The following is a 24,989-nucleotide window of genomic DNA, read 5'->3' as shown; positions in this document are numbered from 1 at the left end:
TGAAGTGGTTTAAAATTCTGGTATATTTTTTTATAATTTATTGATAATTGGTTGTGCAATAGTTAACAGTTATCACGTCTGCCTTGAACAAGGGCGTGAATGTGTTTATATGACATATTAACAGTAATTCCACAACAAGATTTCTTCGATTATACTTTTACCGGTGATTTATTTTTTTAATTACCCTAAGGCCGCGGTCAAAATTGAGAACAAACGATGAAAAAACGAATCGGAATTTATTATTCGAAGGTTTTTATTATTCTAAAACATAGATGATAGTAATTTTTATGTCTACTAGTCGTTGTCGACTAACCTACAATTTTTTTTTACATTAACTTAATGTATCTATCGACTCTGTCTTGGTGTAATAACATTAATGTATAGTACTACTGATTTTCTCTTAAATGTACCTCACCACCTTGCACTGCCCAACACAATGGTTTCAATCTTTTGAGTCTGTCCTATTCTGGTATTATAAAAGATTTATGTTACTTCGATATTGACATGAAGATAGATATCTCCTTGCAATTCTCTTGATTGATTGGGTGACAGTCGATATATGAAAGTCTCGGCGTAAGTAATCAGTCCTGTAGTATCTTGGTGGACTCACTATACCTCTCAGGACTTTGTTCTGTAAAATTGTATTGTATTTATATTAGTTTGCGCGTAACATCCCTATAATTGCATTCCGTATGTCCATACAACATTCAATACTTGCTTATATAACATCAATTTATTATGTACTGATAATTGTCATTTTCTTTCAATTAACCACTACATTTTCCTATATTTTAAACACTACTAAATAATATGCTTTTATGCTTTATGTTTTATGCTGACTTTCTAAGTAACAATCGCTGTCTGAAGTTATCCACGTAAATAACAATTTCTGCAGTATACATGTGCATTTATGTTACCAATTGTAATTTATGTAATTTACCAATACATTTTCTTAAGTATTTTAAGTCAATTTTTTTTATTTTATTATTAGTGCACTGCTTCCAACGATGTTTTGCATCGAGGTTCATCCCCATATACTTGGTATTGTTGCTTTATGGGATGACAGTGTTATTCATGTTTGTATAAGCAGTTTGCTTATAAGTAAATTCAATATACAACGATCTGCTTTGGTTAACTGTTATTTTCCAAGCCTTGATCCAATAATTTATATTGTTGAAATTTTCAGGTCCTTTTCTCGCTCTTGTCTCTATTAGTAAGTGTTGCAGCATCATCAGCAAAAATACCACGATGGCTACATTTGCTGATGATACTGCGATTATAGCTGTCAGAGACAATAGTGAAGAAGCCACACGAAAATTATAACAGGCAAGTGACGATATAAATAATTGGACACAAGCATGGAAATTTAAAATTAACAAAAGTAAATATGTGCATGCGCAGTTCACCGACAATTAGACCGTACAAGCAACAATAACATTAAATAGTACTATCATTCTATATATCAACAACGCTAAATAACTCGAAATAAATATTGATGCAAAATTTCCCTGGAAGGAACATATAAAGAATAAAATAAAAGAACTGGAATTGAAATATAGGAAAATGTATTGACTAATTGAAAGAAAATCACAACTATCAATACGTAATAAGTTGCTATTATATGAGCAAATTCTGAAAACTATATGGACATACGGAGTACAATAATTGGGATGTTCTGCAAAGGAAAACATAAACAAAATATAAATTTTTCAAAACAAAGTCCAGACAAGTATTGTGGGCGCACCCAAATACTACAGGATGAACTATCTACATCAAGACCTTCAAATATCTACAGTCAGTCAAGAAATCAAGATAATTGCAAGGGTACGTGAGGAAAGACTCCATTGTCATAAGAATATTGAAGTATTGTAACATTTCAAAAGAATCAAACAAAAAAAACAATCAAAACTGACTCAAAAGAATCAAATCATCTGATCTTGAGTAGTTTTGTGTAGTGAGGTACATATAATAATAAATACAGCAGTGACATGTATAAACATTATTTCACCAAAGACTGAGATAGGGCCGATGGGTCCTCCTAGTTATATAACTAGATAGGTATATCCTAGGTATATACCTAGATTTAAGTTATCATAAAGACAAATTGTAGGTTACTCGGAAACAACTAGTAACAATGTATTAATTAAATAATAAAAAAATCAGCAAGTATAATAATGGTAATACTCTTGTATAATGTGTATAGTAGGTAAAGTATTGGCCCCAAAACACTTCCTTGTAGTACATCTGTTTGTTTCATGCTACTTCTTTGGTAACAACGATAATTATAATTTTTCTAAACTATAATAGAGAATTTCTTTTCAGACCAAAAATGATCCTGTTCTGTCGGATGAAAAATGAAAAGAATATTTTATATTCTTCAAAAATATCAATATCGGCTGGAGGTACGTTATTATAAGCCGTTTAATGTAATGAAATTAAAATTTATTACCAATATTTAGTACTAAATAATTTTAAATAATTTTTAAATTTAGTATTTAATATTTAGTACCAATAAAAACAATAAATGTCGAAAATTCAATTATGAACGTTCTGCGATTAGAATCTATATTCATCGAAAACTATTACTTTATGTGGAGAACAAAATCGCCAATATTAAAACAAAACTGATCAAAAAAATGCAAGTAAATAATAATATCAAAAAATTGAACATATTTTTATTGTACATCCTACTTTATAAAAAAAAATTCTGGGTCATACGTAACATATGATTTATTCTTAACTGATGTACTACCTAATCTGACATTTCCTTCCTACCCGTTTAACATTTTCTCACTATTAATCATTTCTAATCTTTTTTTTCTCAATTCGCACGCAGCAAAAACAAAATATCTTCGCCGATTATGTTTGTTATGTCGCCCGAACGCCTTGAATATATTTACCAGATCGACTAATTACCGTCGGTCGGCCTTCAACCAAACTGGACTCGAGTTCATTGACAAAAAGAATCGTTTACTAATGTTGTGCTCGTTATTTTGCAGGCGCTTATCCTCTGGCTATCGGCCTTGGACTTTGGCGAACCGATAATGGTGACGTTTGGAACGAGCAAAGGACCAATAATACCCAGACAGATCGATTTCAGTAAGAGCTTGCAGGTAATTCGATTAGTGTGACCAGCATTTAATCTATTAACGTTAATTATTTTACAACCTTCGATGCGGACTGATACGTTACGGAGCGTTGCGAAATATTCGCTTCTATCTCGAATTACCCAACGTTATTGGTGTGATTGATGTCGCATCCAAAAGTACTGAACGCGCTGATATGCGTTATGTAAGCTGAAGAGTTCACACGGTTTGTTTATCTGAAATAACCAGGTTAAGAACTATAGTAACTAGCGTTGGGAACAATCGACTGAAAATAGTCGAAACGGTCGATAGTCGCAAGATATTGGAACTAGCCGATATTAAAAAAAAATGCGACTGAAAATAGTAATTACTATTTCAGTCACATGCGACTATTTTTGACGACTTCCCAGAAGGTTCTATGTTCGGCAGTATAGTTTTGGTCAATTGAAAAGTCTCCATAGTAAAACATATTTTTTGGCAAAATTGTTTTTTTTTATTCAATATGATTCCCATACACTGATTATAGCGACTCCCTACTTTTCGATGCCATTTTTGTAGTACGATTTGTCATTTGTTTCAAAATATGGCTCAGTTTCGGCAATCACCTCTTCATTCGACGAGAATTTCTTCCCGGCGAGCATTCTTTTGAGATCTGAGACCAGGAAATAGTCGCCGGGAGCCAGTTCTGGAGAATACGATGGATGAGGATGCAATTCAAAGCCCAATTCATGGATTTTTGCCATCGTTTTCACTGACTTGTGATACGGTGCGTTGTCTTGGTGAAGCAGCACTTTCTTTTTCTTCAAATGCGGCCGTTTTTCGGAAATTACGTCCTTCAAACGGTCCAACAACGCTATGTAATAGTCGCTGTTGATGGTTCTTCCTTTTTCAAGGTAGTCAATGAAAACAAATACAGACGCCATAAACTTGCCAGCCGACTGTTGCGTTTTGCCACGCTTTGGAGCCGGTTCATGGTGTGCAGTCCACTCGGATGACTGTCGATTGGACTTCGGAATAAAATGATAGAGCCATGTTTCATCCATTGTCACATATCGTTGCAAAAAATCATCAACTCGTCGTTGTTTTTGGTTAAAAGTGAGCTCGCGCGGCACCCACCTTGCACAGAGCTTTCTTATACCGAAATATTCGTGAATAATGTGATTTACACGTTCAGTTGATATCTTTAAAGTGTCTGCTATTTCATTCAATTTCAATTTACGATAATTCAAAATCATTGTGTTGATTTTTTAAATGTTTTCGTCGGTAACAACCTCTTTTGGGCGTCCACTGCATTCGCCGTCTTCGGTGCTCATTTCACCACGTCTAATCTTAGCATACCAATCCTTGATCATTGATTTTCCTGGGGCAGTGTCCGGAAACTCGACATCAAGCCGAGTTTTTTGCTTCAACTGGATTTTTTCCCTTCAAAAACAGTATTTTATCAACACGCGAAATTCCTTTTTATTTTCTTTTTCACAATAACAAGTTGCTTCACTCAAAATGCTATCTTTTGCATCTTTGCTAAACGCATTTTATGAGGGTTAGGGCTAACTAAAAACCATATGAATTTAATTTTAGTAGCGCCTTCAGTGTGTCTGGTCGGGCACTTATCAATTGATCTTTTACATATAAATATATGCAAGCATTAATTCGACAATATTTTCAAGTTTAAGGTTAGGACGGCAAAGCCAGAACGTTCAAAAATCGGTCGAATAAAACTAGTAGGTCCTAAAATGGTAATTGAAAATGCACGATTGAAACAGTCAATAGTAAAAAGTAGTAAATTACTACTGAAAGAGTCGATAGTTCCCAACGTTTGTTTTATTTTAGAAATCCTGTCCAAGTTGAGAAAAAATATTTGACTTCAAAACCGAACATAAAAAATAAGAAAATAGACAGTGTTACATAAAAAATATTACGCGATTAATTTAATATTGATATATGTTAGGACAGATTCCCATTGATTTTATCTGTTTTAGCCAAGGAACATCGCGCCAAGAAGCCCAGCACCCGTGAACGAATACCAAGAGGACATTCCGAACCCCAATTTCTACAAACCCTTGGTCCCCCACCAATACAGAACCAAACTCTACTCCGTTCAACCCAATCCGAACTTGCTCCTCGGCACGCCACTGGATCAACGTTACACGCCCAGTTTGCAGAAATACGACTTCCTCAGGAAACAGTACTCCAGAAGCCTGACTCCTGACTACACCGGACCCCATATCTTCGACGTGCAGGACTACGAACTGTACGACCTGAAGAAGACCACTCTACAACCGTCGAGGAAATACACCGAACAGGAGTTGGAGCACAGAGTGAAGCCGGATCAGAAATCTAAATTCGTACCGGAAATAGGGGTGGTTTACTCCGCGGGTTTGCGGTACTACGTTCCTCAGGTGGTGTATTTCGACCAGAAAGGGGGTGGCGAGGACGAGAACTCTGTTTATGACAAGAACGATGACAAATACCTCATATACAGCGGTCAACATTGATTTTTTTGTAATGAAATTTATAGTCTAAGAGCTAGCAACGGCTTTGAAAGAGAATTTTAGGTAAGCTGATATGTTGACATATCCCTTCTACTCTTTCGCTCAGCACTAGTTCCATCTAGCTGACGACAGGGCTTGCGTTTACCAGTGCGCATCGTACCTGTAGAGCTAAAATACTCAATTTATTAAATATATTTTAATACTTAAATAATATCATATAAAAATTACAGCCATACTGAAATAATTTGAATTTTTTTTTAAATAAAATCTACCGTCTGGTACATTATAAACACTCATAAAATGTCTAGCAATGAATTACATATTTTTGTTAAGCTTATTAAAAGTCATTAAAAAATATATTCATTCTTAATTATTTTAAAAATTGAGTATTTTTACATGTAAAGATATGATGCGCACTGGTAAACGCAACCCCTGTCGCCAGTCAGGTTGGATGGACCGATCGCTGACTGAGGGGGTGAAAGAGATCAAATGTCAAACGATTAGCTTACCTGAAATTATTTCTTCTCTACGTTGCTAGCTCCCGTACTATTATAGAAAACGTTGTCTAGAGCAGCACATTTATTTAAATGATGATCGATCTGTTAATAATAAATTAATTACAATTTATGGACGTGCCAACGTGAACTATCCTCTTTCAAAATCGTCTAGTTGTTGTCAATGCATCACTCACTTGCCATATCAATAAAGTATAAGAGATCTTCTGTAAAATTTTGGACTCTGTATCTTCGCGAAATTTCCTCTATATTATAATCTTGTATGCCAGTAACACTAATTCCTATTTTCTCCACCCTCAGTCAAAATATTGTTTTATAAACTGATGCACTTAAACATGGCTTAAAGTGCATTAGGTTTTTTTGTGAAAGTCATAGATTGTACTACTGTTAATGTATAGTGGTAGATTTATATTTAAATATATATATATATATATATATATATATATATATATATATATAAATTATTTAGATATTTTGAAACATAATCTTTTTTCGACATCTAATGTATATTTTTAGACCTAGGATTTGTTAAATTAAATATATTTTTTAAAAACAAATTGTAAATAACAATAAAAATATTTAAAAAATAGTATTGTATTTTTATGTTCTTCATCCTTCTCGATATATTTTTCTGCATTAAAATTTAATACATTGTCATATTAGGTGTAAATTATACTGCTGTTACCAAAAATACTACGACAAAATACTAGTCATTTGATTATACGTCTTCTCCTGCAGAATTTTTTCGCGATTTTTTCATCAAAAATAATTTATATAATTCTAAAACCTCTATATCCAACCGATTTTATACCGTCAGACTTAAGACTCAAAAAATTGCCTCAAATTTTATAGTTTTGTATGGATGGAGGATGTCCTAAATGTGGATTTGAGAAAATAAATAACTCGCTGATATTTTATTTCAAAAATTCAAAAGTAACATGTTCAAATAATCAAAAATTAATATATTATTAAACCACGTAGTCATCGAATATCTCCTTTCAAATATTTTGGGTTTTAAAGAAAACCTATTTCTTTTATTCGAGTGTTTTTTCAGTGAGCAAAATGAGTACCTCAAGCAGTAACTAGAAAATTTACACAGATGGAGAAAGAAATCATTGTAGATTCCATGCTTAGGTGTACTCTTCATCTGTTAATTAAACTGATAAATTATTTAAAACTTTGAATGACCAGAAACCATGATTGTCAAAAGTCCATGCAGATAATTCATTCAACATTATCATCTATGAAATTTCTCTGTGAACAATAGACAATTGTACCAATCGAAATGTGTCAATTTTAAACAGAAAATACAAAGAGCATATATAAAAATGTAATAATATTTTCTCTATTTCTATAAACCAATTTATTTTAGTGATATTTTTATATGGATTATTTATATAGTGCATTTATATCATAAAGTTGTAGAACTAATAGTTTACCTTCGCCATGCTGTCAACTAATAATATCTTCATTACCAAAATATTATTTTATATATATAGAAATATACCAGTGATATCTACTTGTCTGTCGAAATGTTTTATTGCCTACATATTGTCTTATTTAAGTTATCGATATAGTGTATTTATGTTTAAATCATAAAATCAATTACATTTCCCTTCGCCATTTTATTTTAATAACTAATAATCTAATTTTTAATACATTCTGTACAGAACTGCACGAGAACGAGCATATGCGGATAATGAAGATGAGAAGTAAACTTTTTCTATAAATAACCTCTGTATTTTGCGTACTTTTGCTCATATTTCGTCTGCTCAATAATCGTTATTTTCTCATTCATATTTTTTATTCACTATTTCACTATTTCCCAAGGCTTCCATTATTTTTATAAGGAAGCCTATAGGTATATTACAGTTATATATTCTCAAGCCATATCATCCCAAAAATTACACAATATTTTATTTTGATCTGTTATAATTTACCTTCGCCATAATGCCAAAAAATAGAATAATTTGGATGATGATTTAGATCTTAGCTTAGACAAAAATAGAATTTTGTTTTAATATGAAAACTCATCAAGCTGTCCTACATCGATAAGTAATTCGATCATATCGAAATTAGGTCCTATATTATTGAATAATTGTTATTCTTAAATTTATTAGTGAATAATACCTGAATAAAACTCGCATTAGCTAATACAGAAAACTGAATTTAATTCTGTTGTTTGAGTAAGTAAGTTTGACATAGTAGGAAGATAAACACTATGGGTTATATTAGGACAAAGAGGTGTAAGTAAAACAATTGAAAGAAAGATTCAAGGAATATACAGGATAAATAATAGTGCTGCTCTTATGCAGACAACATCAAAAACCATCACATCCTAAGCAGAGCTAAAAGACAAGATGGAAGTATAAGCCCAACACTGTTCATTACCTTAAAGGACAAAATATTAATGTAAAGTCAAACCACTGTAAAGTCAGTTAAAGTAATGTCAAATAAACAAAACAATACTACATATAGGATACAAAATATCAAGAAGTTCTTGCAAACTAAACAGAGAGAGAAAATATGGAAGGAATATATACAAAGAGGAAGAGAGAATAAACTGTAAACATAGTAGATAAGATAGTGCCTACTTGATGCTCAAAACAATCAACTGGTTGTGGATCTCCCTATCCATAAGTAGCCCTTTCATGTGTTAGTAATTTTTTTGTACTCTTATTGATGCTCTCTAAGACCTGATGCTCTAAGCATTTCCTTAATTTACTTATAAGCTAATCCGACACTAACTATAACATATTTATAATATGAAGTGTTTTATTTATTAATTATTTGTATATTTTAAAGTCTCCCTTTACCAACGAGGGTGTATCTGGACTGGACCTACAGTTTAACTAACGTAGGCTGCGAACCACGGCCTTCGACATTAACCCTAACCGACTGGCGAGTGACCAAACTTAGAAATCAACTGGTTATTGGCGTGACTGGACAATCACAAATGTTAAATAATCACAAACGTAAATTTACGACCATACCCCAGCAGGATTCGAACCCGCGACCATCACAACAGTATGTAGGCACAAGCTCGGCAAGTGCATTATTTATATTGCTATCCAATTAAATAATCCGACCATTCCAATAATTGGATTCCTCCCGGTTTAGTACGATATTAAGTTACAAATAAATTATTCAGATACACTTATTTAGCCGGTGGTAAAATTATAAAACTAATTGATGTAACATGTACCATTCAATCTAATCAAGATAAAATCATATTTTTATATGTAACTCTTGTACTACTACATAAAAAATATCTCACCAAGCATTGCCTATAAATCGAGAGTTTATTCAAAAGAATTTCTTAACCGCACATCATATTATTAATGAATACATCGGTATTTTGAATGAGACAAAATTGCAACACGCATATCAATCATATTTTTAATAGCCCAGTAAACACATTTTACACCAGAAGATTAAAATAAAGTATTTTGCAATTTCTACTTTCAATGTTAGCGGATCGACCAGAGATTCGATGGTATTTAATGATCGATTCATCTCGAGTAATCACTCTTTATTTGGTTCAAATAGAATGTATGAACTGGAAGGTTCCCCTAACTCCGAGTGGAGAAGAATGTAAGTAAGAATCACCTTGCCTTCAATAGCAGCAGTAGTGCAATCCGATAGTTAGTTCTAAAATATGTGTTATCGTAATTTTATAAAACGCTTGGTAGGTAATAACCGTTCGGCGTCCAATAGAAATACCATTTTTAATTAATATCATCGAGATTCTGTTTGTTTTGCAGTTGATTGTTGTTGTGATGATCCCGGTTACCATTTACTCGTCATGTTCGTCGATAAATAAGGTAAATTCTTTGATAATTTTATGTCGGACGCGTAATTATTACGTAAATAATAAAAAACGTGATATAGGAAAGTTTAAATGTATTTTAAGGGATATTATTCCTTCGAATATTCGATTGACACAAATGATATCGTCAGTCATCACTCGGAAGAAGGACACGAAGATTTTGCGAAGGGTTATTACAGTTTTGTACAGCCAGATGGGAGAATTAGATCCGTACACTATCAAGTAGATGGTCATAAAGGATTTAGGGTTTTCGTAAAATATCGTTCACTCACAAGTAAGTATATTAGCAATAAATATTAATTATATTATTATATTATGGATTTTTTGATAATATATTCATAAATAGTTTGGTTATAGGATTTAAAATACTTTAAAAATGGCTTTGTCTGAAGAAAAGTAGTTTTTCACTCTAATATATATTTTCTAATTGTTGTAAAACTGGTAAAGGCAACAGAAAGTTCTATATTGGAGGTTGAGGAAAAACTTAAGTAAGCTGGATTAAAAACAATGTGAGATATTTTAACGAGTTTTGAGCCAAATAGCCATGATTCCATACATTATTATTTTTAAGTTTTAAGTTCTAAGTTTTATTGCCTATTTTTCATGGTATATCCATCAATATTTTTAATTAAAAATAATTATTTCAGGAAAATAGTGGATTCTAACTATTCTGATTTTTAAGTTGTAATAAAAAGCAATATTTACAAACAACAAAATACCTATATTTCTTATGATATTTTGAGGTATTTAATTACTTGTTGCCATTTAAAATTGTTTAAAATAGAAGTACTATAGTACCCTATAGTTTCCTTCATAACATTGATATTTCCCTCATAGTTAATTTGTAACAAATTTAGGCATGTCCAGTGCTCAAGATTATTTAACAAATTAGTAATTAATACATACACTATTGTTGTTTACAACCTTTTTATTTTTCTAACAAAAATATTTAAAAATGGTGAAGGTTCTCCGATGAATACATTTCATTGAATTACGCATATTTGAAGCAAGTCTACATCAAAATTTAAACAAGGAGTGAATTATTAACATCTAATCTTATATCCTGGAAATAATATTGAGATCAAACTAAACAACAGTACGAAATTGGTAACAAAATCGGACAAGAATGGTTCGTCGAACGTATGATAAATGTAACTAAAGTGCAGTACAATTCCTTGTCCTCGAACTAGAGTTTTCATAATGCTGAAAGCACAAATGTCACCGGCGCATTCTAAACACGAACCTGTATTGAGCAATTACATTGTCTATCATTGATATATACAGGTGAATTAAAAGCTAACGAACTAAATTAATTTCCTGAATATATAAACTATTAATAACTATAAATAATATATGTAAAAAAATCTGCAAGCAGTAAAGCTATTTCTAAATCAACAATAATAAACAATCACAAATTTATTTAAACGCTAGTATTGAGAATCAAGGCAAACTGTATCTTCAAGGACAAAAAAAGACAAACAGTAAAAATAAAAAATGATTCAGTAAAAAGAGACATATTTATCGGATTTATCGAAACGCAAATGAAAATCGGATTTAAAATTGTAAAAATAATTTTTAATTTTTATTGTAACTTCCCTCTAATCCAAAAGACCTGCAACAGTGACCTGTGCTCATCACAAAATAACTTTTAACGTGTTAATATGGTCAAAGGCCAGATAGTTCAATTTGGCTAGTATTAGCTGGGTTTTGAAACACTCCCAGATTATTCTTGGCTGTATGAGCAAGTTCTTGATTAACCATTTTCACTAGTTTCTTGTACATTAGCAAACATTACATTCATTGTGGACACATTTTTGAAACCCAAATAATCACATTTATTTACAATTACAAATTTATTTAAACACTAGTATTGAGAATCAAGGCAAACTGTATCTTCAAGGACAAAAAAAGATAAACAGTAAAAATGAAAAATGATTCAGTAAAAAGAGACATATTTAGAAACTAAATAACATAAAATATATATATAAAAAGCATAAAAAATAATATAAACTTGTTGAATTAGTTAAATAAAATGAGAATTTTGGAAGCGCAAATGAAAATCGGATTTAAAATTGTAAAAATAATTTTTAATTTTTATTGTAACTTCCCTCTAATCCAAAAGACCTGCAACAGTGACCTGTGCTCATCACAAAATAACTTTTAACGTGTTAATGTGGTCAAAGGCCAGATAGTTCAATTTGGCTAGTATTAGCTGGGTTTTGAAACACTCCCAGATTATCCTTGGCTGTATGAGCAAAGTCTTGATTAACCATTTTCACTAGTTTCTTGTACCTTAGCAAACATTACATTCATTGTGGACACATTTTTGAAACCCAAATAATCACATTTATTTACAATTACAAATTTATTTAAACACTAGTATTGAGAATCAAGGCAAACTGTATCTTCAAGGACAAAAAAAGACAAACAGTAAAAATGAAAAATGATTCAGTAAAAAGAGACATATTTAGAAACTAAATAACACAAAATATATACAAAAAGCATAAAAATAATATAAACTTGTTGAATTAGTTAAATAAAATGAGAATTTTGGAAGCGCAAATGAAAATCGGATTTAAAATTGTAAAAATAATTTTTATTGTTATTGTAATTTCCCTCTAATCCAAAAGACCTGCAACAGTGACCTGTGCTCATCACAAAATAACTTTTAACGTGTTAATGTGGTCAAAGGCCAGATCGTTCAATTTGGCTAGTATTAGCTGAGTTTTGAAACACTCCCAGAGTATTCTTGGCTGTATGAGCAAGGTCTTGATTAACCATTTTCACTAGTTTCTTGTACATTAGCAAACATTACATTCATTGTGGACACATTTTTGAAACCCAAATAATCACGTTTATTTACAATTACAAATGAATTTAAACACTAGTATTGAGAATCAAGGCAAACTGTATCTTCAAGGACAAAAAAAGATAAACAGTAAAAATGAAAAATGATTCAGTAAAAAGAGACATATTTAGAAACTAAATAACATAAAATATATATAAAAAGCATAAAAAATAATATAAACTTGTTGAATTAGTTAAATAAAATGAGAATTTTGGAAGCGCAAATGAAAATCGGATTTAAAATTGTAAAAATAATTTTAATTGTTATTGTAATTTCCCTCTAATCCAAAAGACCTGCAACAGTGACCTGTGCTCATCACAAAATAACTTTTAACGTGTTAATGTGGTCAAAGGCCAGATAGTTCAATTTGGCTAGTATTAGCTGGGTTTTGAAACACTCTCAGAGTATTCTTGGCTGTATGAGCAAAGTCTTGATTAACCATTTTCACCAGTTTCTTGTACCTTAGCAAACATTACATTCATTGTGTACACATTTTTTTGAAACCTAAATAATCACATAAAGTATTTTTTGGATGATTTCTGGTATTGATGCAAAAAACTCACTCTGAGCACAAAATTTAAATGGCTTCGAAACAAAAAATTAATTAACATGTCCAAATTATTGAACAACCTAAGAATCAACAAAGCTATCAAATAAATAGTTGAACTTTTTGTTTTAGATAATCAACGTGGACCACTACAGTTCCCGAGGGATTACATTCATCCCATATACCTTCTAAAACCTGTCTATAAATTTAATTTAAATAAATTCACACCACAAAATATAGTTACATCATACTAAAGCTTTATATAAAATTGTAATTCTCTTAAAAAATTAAAATAAATATTATATTTTTTTAATTATTTATTTATTATATCATTATCTCTAGCTCTTAAAGTAATTCTAAATTATCAAATTACATTAAAATCCTGAATATGACATTCGAGACTATATAAAGCAGAGAATGTCTTCATTAGTCCATTAAGATTCATTTTATTCACGTTATAAAAATTATACCTTCATTAAGATAGATAAAAACCAATAAGATCACTGCAACCATTTATTCTAGTGACATTTAGAAGACTCTGGCCAGTATTGCTTAATAATTATTCTTAATAACAGCGTGATAACCTTTTGAATTAAGAAAAAATGGTTTAACACCATGAGAAATGTATAAATGCGGAAGTAGCAATATATAGACAAATTTGGTACGCTATAACCTTTTGAGACGGAAATAGTTTTTTTTTATTAAACTATAATTAGTTACGTAGAAATAAACCGCCAAAATATTAAAATTCTTAAAAGAAAGGATTTATAGTTTTAAAAATTACTTTACTTTTCAGTTTTTTAACGTCTCCAATTTATTAATCTTGTTACAACACAGGTTTTCAAGAGAATTAAGAAGAAAATATTACCCTATGAGTATTAAGAACTAATTAGTCGTTTCTCTTAAAATAATTTTAGTCAAAGGAATATATTTGGTAAATAAGATAGTTGGTGTTGAAAGATATCATATATAAATTCGAAAATGTTTTTTCTTATGTAAAGAGGATCTATTTTCGCAAATATTTGCATCCAATTGGTCTAAAAAGGTTGTAATTACAAGTTTATTGTTTTATTTATCCCATTTCCAACTCTTTAGCTTATTGTATTCTAAACATGGTGGTGGACCCACGTCTTATCTATAGTGAAGAAGTGAAGCCCAAATTCTTGATAATTATTTTCGAAGCATTCTAACTATTTTCACTACTATGTGTTTTTGTAAAAATTTAATTATGAAATCTTAGTTATATAGTATGTTTTCTTCATTAATTACATTCATTTGTACCATGTAATTAGCCACAACTTTTATTCGCATCATCACGTCACGATCACGTTAATAAGTTGATGGATATTAATTACATTATTACCACTTCGTGATATACTACTTTCCTTACAAAATATTGTTGAAATCAAAACACTTCATTAATACCACTACTAACATATTAAATTTCAAAATCTAACGAACTATTATGTTTCAAAGTAAATAATAAATAAGCTTTGATAGTGTTTTAATTTCAAATTCATTGTCATTTAATTAACAATTCATTAATACTATATTATCTTTAATAAAACACAGCTCAATCATAGTTAATAATTACCAAATATTAACAGATTATGTTCAAACATATGATTTGGTTTAAAAGAACTGAACCTATTCCAATAATTAGTATTTTTATATGGAAGTCTAGTGAAAGTGTTAAAGTATCTGTATATAGTATATTCATGATTTTTTTTACAAATTTTCTACAAAATCCATAAAAATTTAGTCTAATACGACTAATAATTATGACAAATACAATTAAAATTAGTGTAAGCACAACCAACCCTTAACACTGAAGAAAGGATAATACAGTAGGCAACTGAACAAACACGTAAAAATATAAAATGCAGATATCTTTAAGTAATTTTATACAATTCTAGGCGCCATCTATGGTAGAAAATTGAATTGGTTGATTACAATAAGTATATCTAAGTTCAAGATATTATCAACAGATGGACAGTATAATATTATTTAAGTTAATATGTAATGTTACTGACGTAAGTTTGAATGCATTGCTCCAAATTGTATGGTATTCTACGATATTTAACTGCTATAAATTACTAAGAGGAAATTTACTCAGTGTATTCGGCCTTTTAGCTAGAGATTTCAGAAAACCGTAATCCTATACGTACTCCGTTGTATAATTTGTTGGGATTTAATAGAAAATCTCTGAGTTAGTCGACATTAATATGAATGGTACGTGCCATCGTATAAGACGCCGCAATTACGATGATGCTGAGAAAGTTAAAAACAATTGAATGAAAGTTCCCGGCAGGTTTGTTTTAGGATTGATAGGTTTGATATTGATGGAAAGAAAAGTGTACTGATATGGGCATAATTTTCACTTACTATCATCCTATAGAAGTGCGAAAATGTTTCTATCAATGACTAAACAAGGTAAAAAATATTTTCTATACTGGCCTAGAATTATTAGTTCTACAAATACTAATAAAAAATAGAACTAGCGAGTCCATTAACACATGGTATCTCACATTTCACTGACTTTAACTACTGCGAGTGTTGTTTATATTTTGAGCATATATATATATATATATATATATATATATATATATATATATATATATATATATTATATATCATAGTTTATAATTATCATAAGACAGTAACATATTTTCTCCTGTGTAATTGAGGTACCCCTGGTTTTTAGCTTCTATTCCTTCCATTCTTCAGATTCGTCACAAAAATCTTGATACGCGGGAATAAAAACAAGTCATTTGGTGCCAAATCAGCCCTGTACGGAGGATGACCGATGAATCACTCTTTTTACTGAAACTTAAATAAACATAAATAGGTTGTTATAATAATGAAGAATGATCCTTCGTTGCTGCTTTTTTTACTGTACTTCACGAGACACTTCTTCACGTCAACAAATGGTTATATACCATTCGGAATTCAGCGTTCGTTCTTGCTCTAATAACACTTTTTGAGTTTTTGTCAAATTATGCAGAATTTAACGTTTAAAAATGTTCGCGCAGCTAGGAATTTTTAAATATTTATTTATTACATTGTTACTAGTCGTTGCTAACTAACATCAATATGATAACTTAAATCTAGGTATATATCTAGGAGGACCCATCGGTCATATCTATGATGTGATAGAGTCTGAGTCTCATACACCCCCATCATTGAATTCCGTATGTCCATGTAGGTTAAATTCTTACCTGTATAAAATTAATTTATTGTGTATTAATAATATTATTAAGTATTGTATTAATTTATTATATATTATTAATTATAAATGTGATTTTCTTTCATATAATTTATTAGTCCATGTCTTTTTTACATGTCCCTTCCAGCTAAGTTTTGCATTAACAGTGGAAGTAAAAAAATTGATGTAGCGTAGTCCTTGTTTGACTCTAAACATTCTGGCTATAATGTAAGATTTCAACAGGCCAATTCAAAAGTTCCCTGTCTGACACATAGATAGCGCTACTAGAATTAAATCCATTTCTTTTGTTAGTTAGTCCTAATCCTCAAAAGATGCGTGTATAAATTTGACAGCTGTCGGATCATTAGTTTGTGCATTTTGAGTGAAGCAACTTTTCTTATTGTGAAAAAATGTATAAAAAGGAATTTAACGAGTTGTTAAGATATTGCTTTTTGAAGGGAAAAATACAGTTGAAGCGAAAACTTGGCTTGATGGCATGTTTCCGGACACTGCCCCAGGAAAATCAACCATCAAGGATTGGTATGCTAAGTTTAGACGTAGTGAAATAAGCACCGAAGACGGTGAACGCAGTGGATGCCCAAGAGAGGTTGTTACCGACGAAAACGTTTAAAAAATTCACAAAATAATTTTGAATGACCTCTACAGATATCAACTGAACGTGTATATCATATCATTCACGAATATTTCGGTATGAGCAAGCTGTGCGCAAAGTGGGTTCGGAGCAGAATTTGAAGATTATCAAGCGTAATAAACCCGAGTTTTTGCATCGAGATGTGGCAATGGATGAAACATGGTTCCATCATTTCATTTCACAAGTCCAATCGACGGTCATCCGAGTGAATTTCACACGATGAACCCGCTCCAAAGCGTGGGAAAACGCAACAGTCGGCTGGCAAGGGTATGGCGTCTGTATTTTGGGATGCGCATGGAATAATTTTCATTGACTACCTTGAAAAAGGAAGGACCATCAACAGCGACTATTACATAGTGTTACTGGACCGTTTGAAAGACGAAATCACCGAAATAGGGCCGCATTTGAAGAAAAAGAAAGTGCTGCTTCACCAAGACAATGCACTGTGTCACAAGTCAGTGGAAACGATGGTAAAAATCCATGAATTGGGCTTCGAATTGCTTCCTTATCCACCGTATTCTCCAGATCTGGCCGCCAACGACTATTTCCTGTTCTCAGATATCGAAGGCTTGTGCTACATCTAAGAATATAGCTAAACATACTTTTTTACCTTCATAGGCTTTTTCAATTACGTCTGTTATAGTTTATTTGATACTTTCTAGTTTACTTGGTATTATATGAGTTGTTTCTGCGATATGAAACTATATCAGTCCTGGAATCCGTAAACTTGCTTAGATTGGACGAGAGACTTTGTTGGAGCTGGGAGCTTACTTACTCTGCAAATTATATTTACTCCTCAAAAAATCCTTGCTCAGAGATTGATTTAAGAAGCCTCCATTCCCTCGTTATTGCCTAATTCCCTCGATTTTGTGTTAGTCTCCCATACTTGAACTAATTGCAGTAAGAACAACAGTAGCAAGAGATGGAGAAGACCTGATTCACTGGAAACTATTTTCTTACCTCAAAATCGACCTAAATTATTTCATTTCCTTAAAGAAATCGGCCTTTGTTTTCGAATTTACGATGATAAAGTTATTAGGATGTTTTCCAATTTTAATTATTCGTTTTTCGTTATAGCGAGTACTATATAATAGAGTTTTAGTGTTTTATTTTTTAATTACGTTTCTAAATCACAAGATTAATCAATCATTATTGAATAATATTCATGTCAATATAAAATATGATTGATAAAAATTCAACTTTAGTTCCAAGAAATGTATTGACCAAAACAAAAAAATGAAAGTTAACCAAATATGACATTTTCGAAAATCCTGATGGGAAAGCATCAGCCGTCAACGCAGCGAATGGTAAGCGGATAACAGATGGCGTGTACGGTTACGACATTTCTTTGAGTACCACGAAAAATTTTTATGACTTGTAAAAAAATAAATAACGGATAGCTTTTCTAATTTCGTTTATCTTCTGTACCGTAGTACCATTCTGTAATGTGATTTTACCTTCTATTACATAAATGAAATTACAGTGATGAGTTATGTACACAATGTTCTAATAACGAACAGCTTTAACGGCAATTACATATTCTTTGTCCTGAAATTTGTAACAAAACCTTTTATGTTCATTTTTAATATTAACTATTACTTGTAATGTGAAAAGTTTTTAAGACATTTTACATCCAGAGGCTTAATACAATAATTGGAAAAGGAAATATTATTCCAGACCATTAACTTGGGTATCGTACTATACAAACACAACTATATTAAAGTACAACTATACTATAAGTACACATAAGCTAGTAAATAAAACACATACCTCAATGTTAATTAATATTATTCGGCATTATTGTTGGATACACGTCAAGCCTTTGATAAAATATGACAAACAGTGTTGAAGATTAAACAAAGACGGCTTCTTCCTCATTCGTACTTTTTTAACTATTGAATTGTTTTCTTACAGACAGTACTCTAAAATAAGATGATGAACACTAAACACTGAACTACTACCTATATATTCAAGAGCTTTACAAGGCAGTGTACTGGGCCCAGTATTGTATATTCTGCATACTGCTAATGTACTGAATCTTGTAGCATGTTGGCAACACTGCTTCTGTGTAAATAAAGCGATAAAGCTCAGTTTACGTGCTATGTCCTCTTGCATTTATTTTTCAGAGTATTATACGCTTTGTTATACATTAATTTAAATTAACCAATAAAATGCAGCGAAATGGATTTCTCAGCGCTTTATATGCTAAATCCTCGCAAAATAATTCTCAAATTATATGTTAATACATTACTATTAACACTAACATTACTGTTAACACTATATACTACCATATAGCTTGAGGAGCATAAAACATATTTCCTGAAGGACACAGAGCTGACAGTAAGGAGTAGATTTCCACCGTTGAAGCAACTGACGGGCGTTTTGATACAAGAAGAATGGGACACATTATGTTGGAAGTACCAAGATTCTTTTTGAAATACGGATTTCATATAGATAATTATTTAACTAAAGTCAGAAACATTAGAATCATAACACTTTCGTCAATGGCCTAAATACATTTGTTTATTCTAATAGAATATTTTCTGCATCCTTTTTTTGAACATGATTCATACTGTAAGAAAAAACCTTTAAAACATCATAATTATAAATTTGACTTCGGTAAAATTCTTATTGAATTCAACAATTAATAAAATTGCTTTATATTATGTAAACGATCATGTTAAATAATTATGCAGTTGAAGTAATAAATAAGTATATAAAATTCACTCTTCATATATGTTTATATTCGTTTACAAATAATAATCTGTAGATTTATTGTTAAATTATACTGAAAATGTTATTAATAATTAATATATCTTATAATAATAATGTGATTATTTTATCACCTATTATCTGATGTTAATTTGTGCATATTTGATATGTTTCGTTTATTTATCTGGGTAGGGATGCACTTGAGATTATAAATAAAGGTTAAGATCAACTTTTCTCAGTTTGTGAAAGTAGTTAATGGTTCTGCTTTCGACGATGAGTGGTCTTCAGGTTAGTTACGAAGAACCAGTGTCAAGTTCATTACTGTTTTGTGATTTATTAAAAAAATATTCTTATTTTTTGTATGATTTTTAGATAACATCGGTCTTATTAATATCGATTTTAGTGCAATGCTGGGCCGTCAGCGTTCATCAGTATGCGCCTGAATACGACGTAAGTAGTTAAAAATATTAACTTAACATTATATTAACTTAATTCGTCTTCTAGAAACCGAAGGACTATAGTTTTAGTTATGGTGTTAAAGATCCTCATACGGGTGATGTCAAACAACAATGGGAGAAGAAAGAAGGTGATACTATAAAGGGACAGTACTCGTTGGTTGAAGCGGATGGTACTATACGCACAGTGCAGTACACGGCAGACGAGAAAAATGGTTTCAATGCCATTATAAAGAAAAGTGGTCCTCTCCATCACATTGTAGGTGATCATGAACATGATACCAATGACGCTATCAGTCACAACAATGTGCAGATTCACTCCAATCACAACTATGACGAGACACCACAGCAATATGAATATCAATACAGAAATGCTGAAGTTGAAGGTATGATATATTGTTATATTTCGATATAAACTTTTATTTTTACTAATGGGATACCTCCAGCATGTAAAATGCTTGTTAACTTTTTTAAAGAATACTTTAAGTGTTTTTACAAATAACTTTTCATTGTTTTCTTGTGATTTTGAAACTTTATTCAGAGATTACCACAATTTATTTTAGTGAAAATAATACCCAGCCTTACTTAAGACCTTTTCCTACATTTTTAGTTAGTTATTTGGGTTGCAAAATGCCTCTTCATATGAGTCTAATGAACAATAAACCTAATTTCTGATACCTTCATTAGGTGGTAGTGGAATGGAGAAATAACAGGTCAAATGAAAAGTCCCCGGTGTGACACTTACATGTATGAAATCAATATGTTTTTAAGTTAGCCCTAACCCTCAAAAGATGCGTGCATAAATTTTTACAGCTGTCGGATCATTAGTTTGTGAATTATAGCATTTTGAGTGAAGCAACTTTTGTTATTGTGAAAAAAATGGATAAAAAGAAATTTCGCGTGCTGATAAAATATTGCTATTTGAAGGGAATAAAACCAGTTGAAGCAAAAACATGGCTTGCTGCCGAGCTTCCGCATACTGCCCCAGGAAAATCAACCATCAAGGATTGTTATGCTAAGTTTAGGCGTGGTGAAATGACCACCGAAAACGGTGAACGCAGTGGACGCCCAAAACAGGTTGTTACCGACGAAAATATTTAAAAATTCCACAAGATGATTTTGAATGGCCGTAAATTGAAATAGAATGAAATATCAGACACTCTAGAGATATCAATTGAACGTGTACATCATATCATTCACGAATATTTTGGTATGAGAAAGCCCTGTGTAAAGTGGGTACCGCGCAAGCTCACTTTTGACCAAAAATTACGACGAGTTGATGATTCGAATAATGTTCACTGACTACCTTGAAAAAGGAAGGACCATCAACAGTTACTATTACATATAGTTATTGGACCGTTTGAAGGACGAAATCGCTGAAAAACTGCCGCATTTGAAGAAAATCAAAGTGCTGCTTCACCAAGACAATGCACCGTGTTACAAGTCAGTGAAAACGATTGCAATAATCCATGAATTGAACTTCGAAGTGCTTCCTCATCCGCCGTATTCTCTAGATCTGGCCCCGACCTGGCCAGTGACTATTTTCTGTTCTCAGTTCTCAAAATAATGCTCGCTGGGAAGAAATTTTCGTCGAATGAAGAGGTGATCACTAAAACTGAGGCCTGTTTTGAAGCAAAAAACAAATCGTACTCTAATAATGGTATCGAAAAGTTGGAGGGTCGCTATAATTAGTTTATCAACTTTGAAAGGAATTATGTTGAATAAAAAAAAACTAATTTTGCCAAAAAAATGTGTTTACTGTGGTATGCCGGGGAATTTTCAATTGACCTTTTAGCTACTAGATGACCGAAGGCAAATGTATTGAGTTACAATTCTTTCATAAAAAATGAAACTAAAGAAATATATATTTAAAATATTAATTAATAAAAATTAATGAAAACTGGTTATAAACATTACTCATTAAGCTATGGAATTCGCAATCTATATGATGCCTGAAAAGTGATAAAAAGTTATAGACAAAGAAGGAATACTTATGAAAGAAACCTTCAAGACTTAATTATATATCCAAATATATGTACAAAATAATAATATTTATGCTGATGAATAATTTTACCTAATCTTCTTTTCAGAACACAGTGAAACTGAAAGTGAAAATGAAGGAGAAAGTGAAAATACCAGTAACGAAGAGGCAGACGAAGAAGCTCTCCGCCAATACTACGCATATAATCACGCGGAAGACCAACAAGAACCCGAGGAATCTCGCAAGGTGTCTTATAAATCGAAGACAAAGTACAAGAAACCTCCACGCCCTGTTTTCAAGGATAAATACGAAGAAGTGAAACGATTACCAGTTGATGTCAATTTGTTCAATAAAAATAATGACGAAGAAATTATTCCCGTCGATATCCAGTCCGTCAGTCCTGTTGAAGTCGAATATACTGATTATAATAATAATTTACGTAATCACAAACCCAGACCAACGGAACAATATAGATACACGACGAGGGAACCCATGCAACCTTCTCCAGAGCTCTCCCAAGTCGAACTCAACAAATATTTAACAGATTATTACGCCAACGAAGAAAAATCTTATCACCGTCCCACAGAAACTGGTTTCAAGCCACTAGATACCAAAACAAGACCTGGTTACATTCCTGGACCTATTTCAAACACTTTCCTGTCGAAAAAGAACCCTCAATCAACTCCTGGTTTGAGGCATTACGCAACGAATGTTCAGCGCAACAATTTCCATGGAGGCTCACCGAAAATCATGCCAAGATACCCCAACAATCGTCCCATGAAAGTCTTAACAAAACGGGAGAAACCCAAGTTTGATTTAACCCGATTTTACAGAGCTGTTCCCAACATTGGAATGGCAAGATACGCCACCAGGATAAGATATAGTCTGTAAACATACACATAGCCTAGTTTTAATATTTATTTTTACCTATAATCGTTTTATTAAATTAGTTTTAATATATATTGTGGCGAGAACAAAGTTCTCATCATTTGTGGTGATAAAATCGTGCAATAATATTTTGTTTTTATACAAACAAATCGCTGTTTTAATTTTATTATTTGAAATTGTGCTTTTATGTTAGTTACAAGTATGTTAGTTATTGTAAATAAATAGACCGTGTTTTCTAAGAAATTGGTTTTGCTTTTGATCTAATTAATCTTGTAAAATAGCAATTCTCTCGCAAGCTTTCAGAAGAGCATCGGTATATTGGTACCAGTTGAACATATTGTAGCGAATTACTATAATTTCACTAGCTTTCTCCTTGTTTTTTTTTCTGCTAATATCATAAAGTAAACATTCTTTTGCTGTTATAATGTATATACATTCTGTAATTAAATGGTCTGATACAATTGGTAAACTGTTTCAAATATCACAATTTCGTAGCAATTGCACTATAACTATTTAATTTATCCTATTTTTTCTTCGTTATTTATTTCTTTTTTATTTTAAAGTCTCCTTTTTATTAACGAGTGTTTATCTAGACTGGACCTAATATTTAACGTAGGTTCTGAACCACGGCCCTCGCCATTAAGCCTACCGACTGGCGAGTTACCAACTTGGAAGATATCCGGTCTTACCCAGCCTGGTTACTGGCGTGACTGAGATCATTTTCCTTCGAATTTTACAATCTTGTCTAGGACAATGACAAATATTAAACAAACACAAACATACATTTACGACCATGCGCCAGCAGGAGTCGAACCCGCGACAATCGCCCCACTAGATGGTCCTGTTGCCTTTACCACTGTGCCAACCAAGCCGGACTATTGCCTACTTATGTTAGCATTGTTTTAAATATATTTAATCATTATTGTCTAGCATATCTAGCCTAGTTTATATAAGATTAAGTATTAAATCACATAATTATCTCAAGTACTCATAGTTTTCTCATCCGAAAAAACTGGGGTGGCTATGCTTTCCGTTTAATAAAGAAAAAATACATGAAGATGATTGAAATCGAATTTATAAAAATAAATTTAAGAATTAAATTTAAGATTAAACACTTATACACTATATAAGTTCATATGGTATGATTCAATCTTCTGATTTTCTGTGTGGCCAGTAGTTGTAGTGATTGTATATTGCCCCGTGATTCAGTAATCTTATTTCATGTTTTAGAACGATATTTTTGATAACTTCGCAGAATCAATTTGATTTCATGGTCATCGTGCTTCATAAACTTTGTTTTGCCAGCTTTGGATTACTAGTTGATTTAATGTTTAATAATTCGCTTCTTCTTCTTCTGAACCTCTCTGAAGTTTTCTGAAAAACAAGTGATTGCAGGCAATGTTTCCAGTATGAATACCACACCATACAGTTGTTTTTAGTGGAGGCAATGATGCTTCATGAATTAATTGAGGATTCTGTGTTCTCCAAAACCGACTGTTCGGTTTATGTACGTGGTCACTAAGAAGAAAATGGGTTTCATCGCTCATTATTAGTTTAGACGAAAAATCTTCAATTACACCAGATAACATTAGGATTGCTTCGTTGTATTCAACTTGTTGATCTCTTAGGATCCCTCGGTAGCAATTTTTTGACTAATTGAATTTTGTACAGGAACATTTTCAAATCGGTTTTTATAATTCGCCTTAAACTGCGTGCAGAAATATGTAACTGGGAACCACATCTCGGAATTGATGTTTCTGGATATCTAGCAACACTATC

The 24,989-nt window shown here is 31.7% G+C and overlaps 4 protein-coding genes across 5 annotated transcripts in view; 3 read left to right on the top strand and 1 right to left on the bottom strand.

The window, feature by feature from the left end:
• GV1 (nuclear protein GV1) overlaps positions 1 to 6,669 on the top strand; it is a 106,399-nt gene extending 99,730 nt beyond the window's left edge. The window contains exons 2-3 of the mRNA XM_076413476.1: positions 3,000 to 3,113; positions 5,066 to 6,669. Of these exons, the coding sequence (XP_076269591.1) occupies positions 3,000 to 3,113; positions 5,066 to 5,581 (630 nt within the window). The 3' untranslated portion in view covers positions 5,582 to 6,669. The remainder of the gene's footprint in view (positions 1 to 2,999; positions 3,114 to 5,065) is intronic.
• The window catches only part of LOC143202177 (uncharacterized), a 262,136-nt gene that overhangs the window by 225,859 nt on the left and 11,288 nt on the right, over positions 1 to 24,989 (bottom strand). The gene's annotated exons all lie outside the window — the stretch shown is intronic.
• LOC143202384 (uncharacterized) lies at positions 9,558 to 13,630 on the top strand. Of its 2 annotated transcripts, none has more exons than XM_076413864.1 (4): positions 9,558 to 9,687; positions 9,858 to 9,917; positions 10,007 to 10,196; positions 13,450 to 13,630. In XM_076413864.1, exons 2-4 carry the CDS (start codon positions 9,873 to 9,875, stop codon positions 13,569 to 13,571), a joined length of 357 nt encoding a protein of 118 aa, XP_076269979.1. In that variant the 5' UTR covers positions 9,558 to 9,687; positions 9,858 to 9,872; the 3' UTR covers positions 13,572 to 13,630. The 2 variants fall into 2 exon arrangements, with proteins under 2 accessions (XP_076269979.1, XP_076269978.1); XM_076413863.1 differs by having other exon boundaries at positions 9,589 to 9,781.
• LOC143202023 (uncharacterized) lies at positions 20,124 to 23,407 on the top strand. The gene is made up of 4 exons (XM_076413292.1): positions 20,124 to 20,174; positions 20,259 to 20,336; positions 20,391 to 20,727; positions 22,432 to 23,407. Exons 1-4 carry the CDS (start codon positions 20,142 to 20,144, stop codon positions 23,211 to 23,213), a joined length of 1,230 nt encoding a protein of 409 aa, XP_076269407.1. The 5' UTR covers positions 20,124 to 20,141; the 3' UTR covers positions 23,214 to 23,407.

This window comes from Rhynchophorus ferrugineus, unplaced genomic scaffold (assembly GCF_030347505.1).
Source record: "Rhynchophorus ferrugineus isolate W39M unplaced genomic scaffold, kcgeb_rfMv2 rfM9, whole genome shotgun sequence".
In the NCBI taxonomy this organism is placed as follows: Eukaryota; Metazoa; Arthropoda; class Insecta; order Coleoptera; family Curculionidae; genus Rhynchophorus; species Rhynchophorus ferrugineus.
This window is presented reverse-complemented; position numbering and strand designations above follow the sequence as displayed.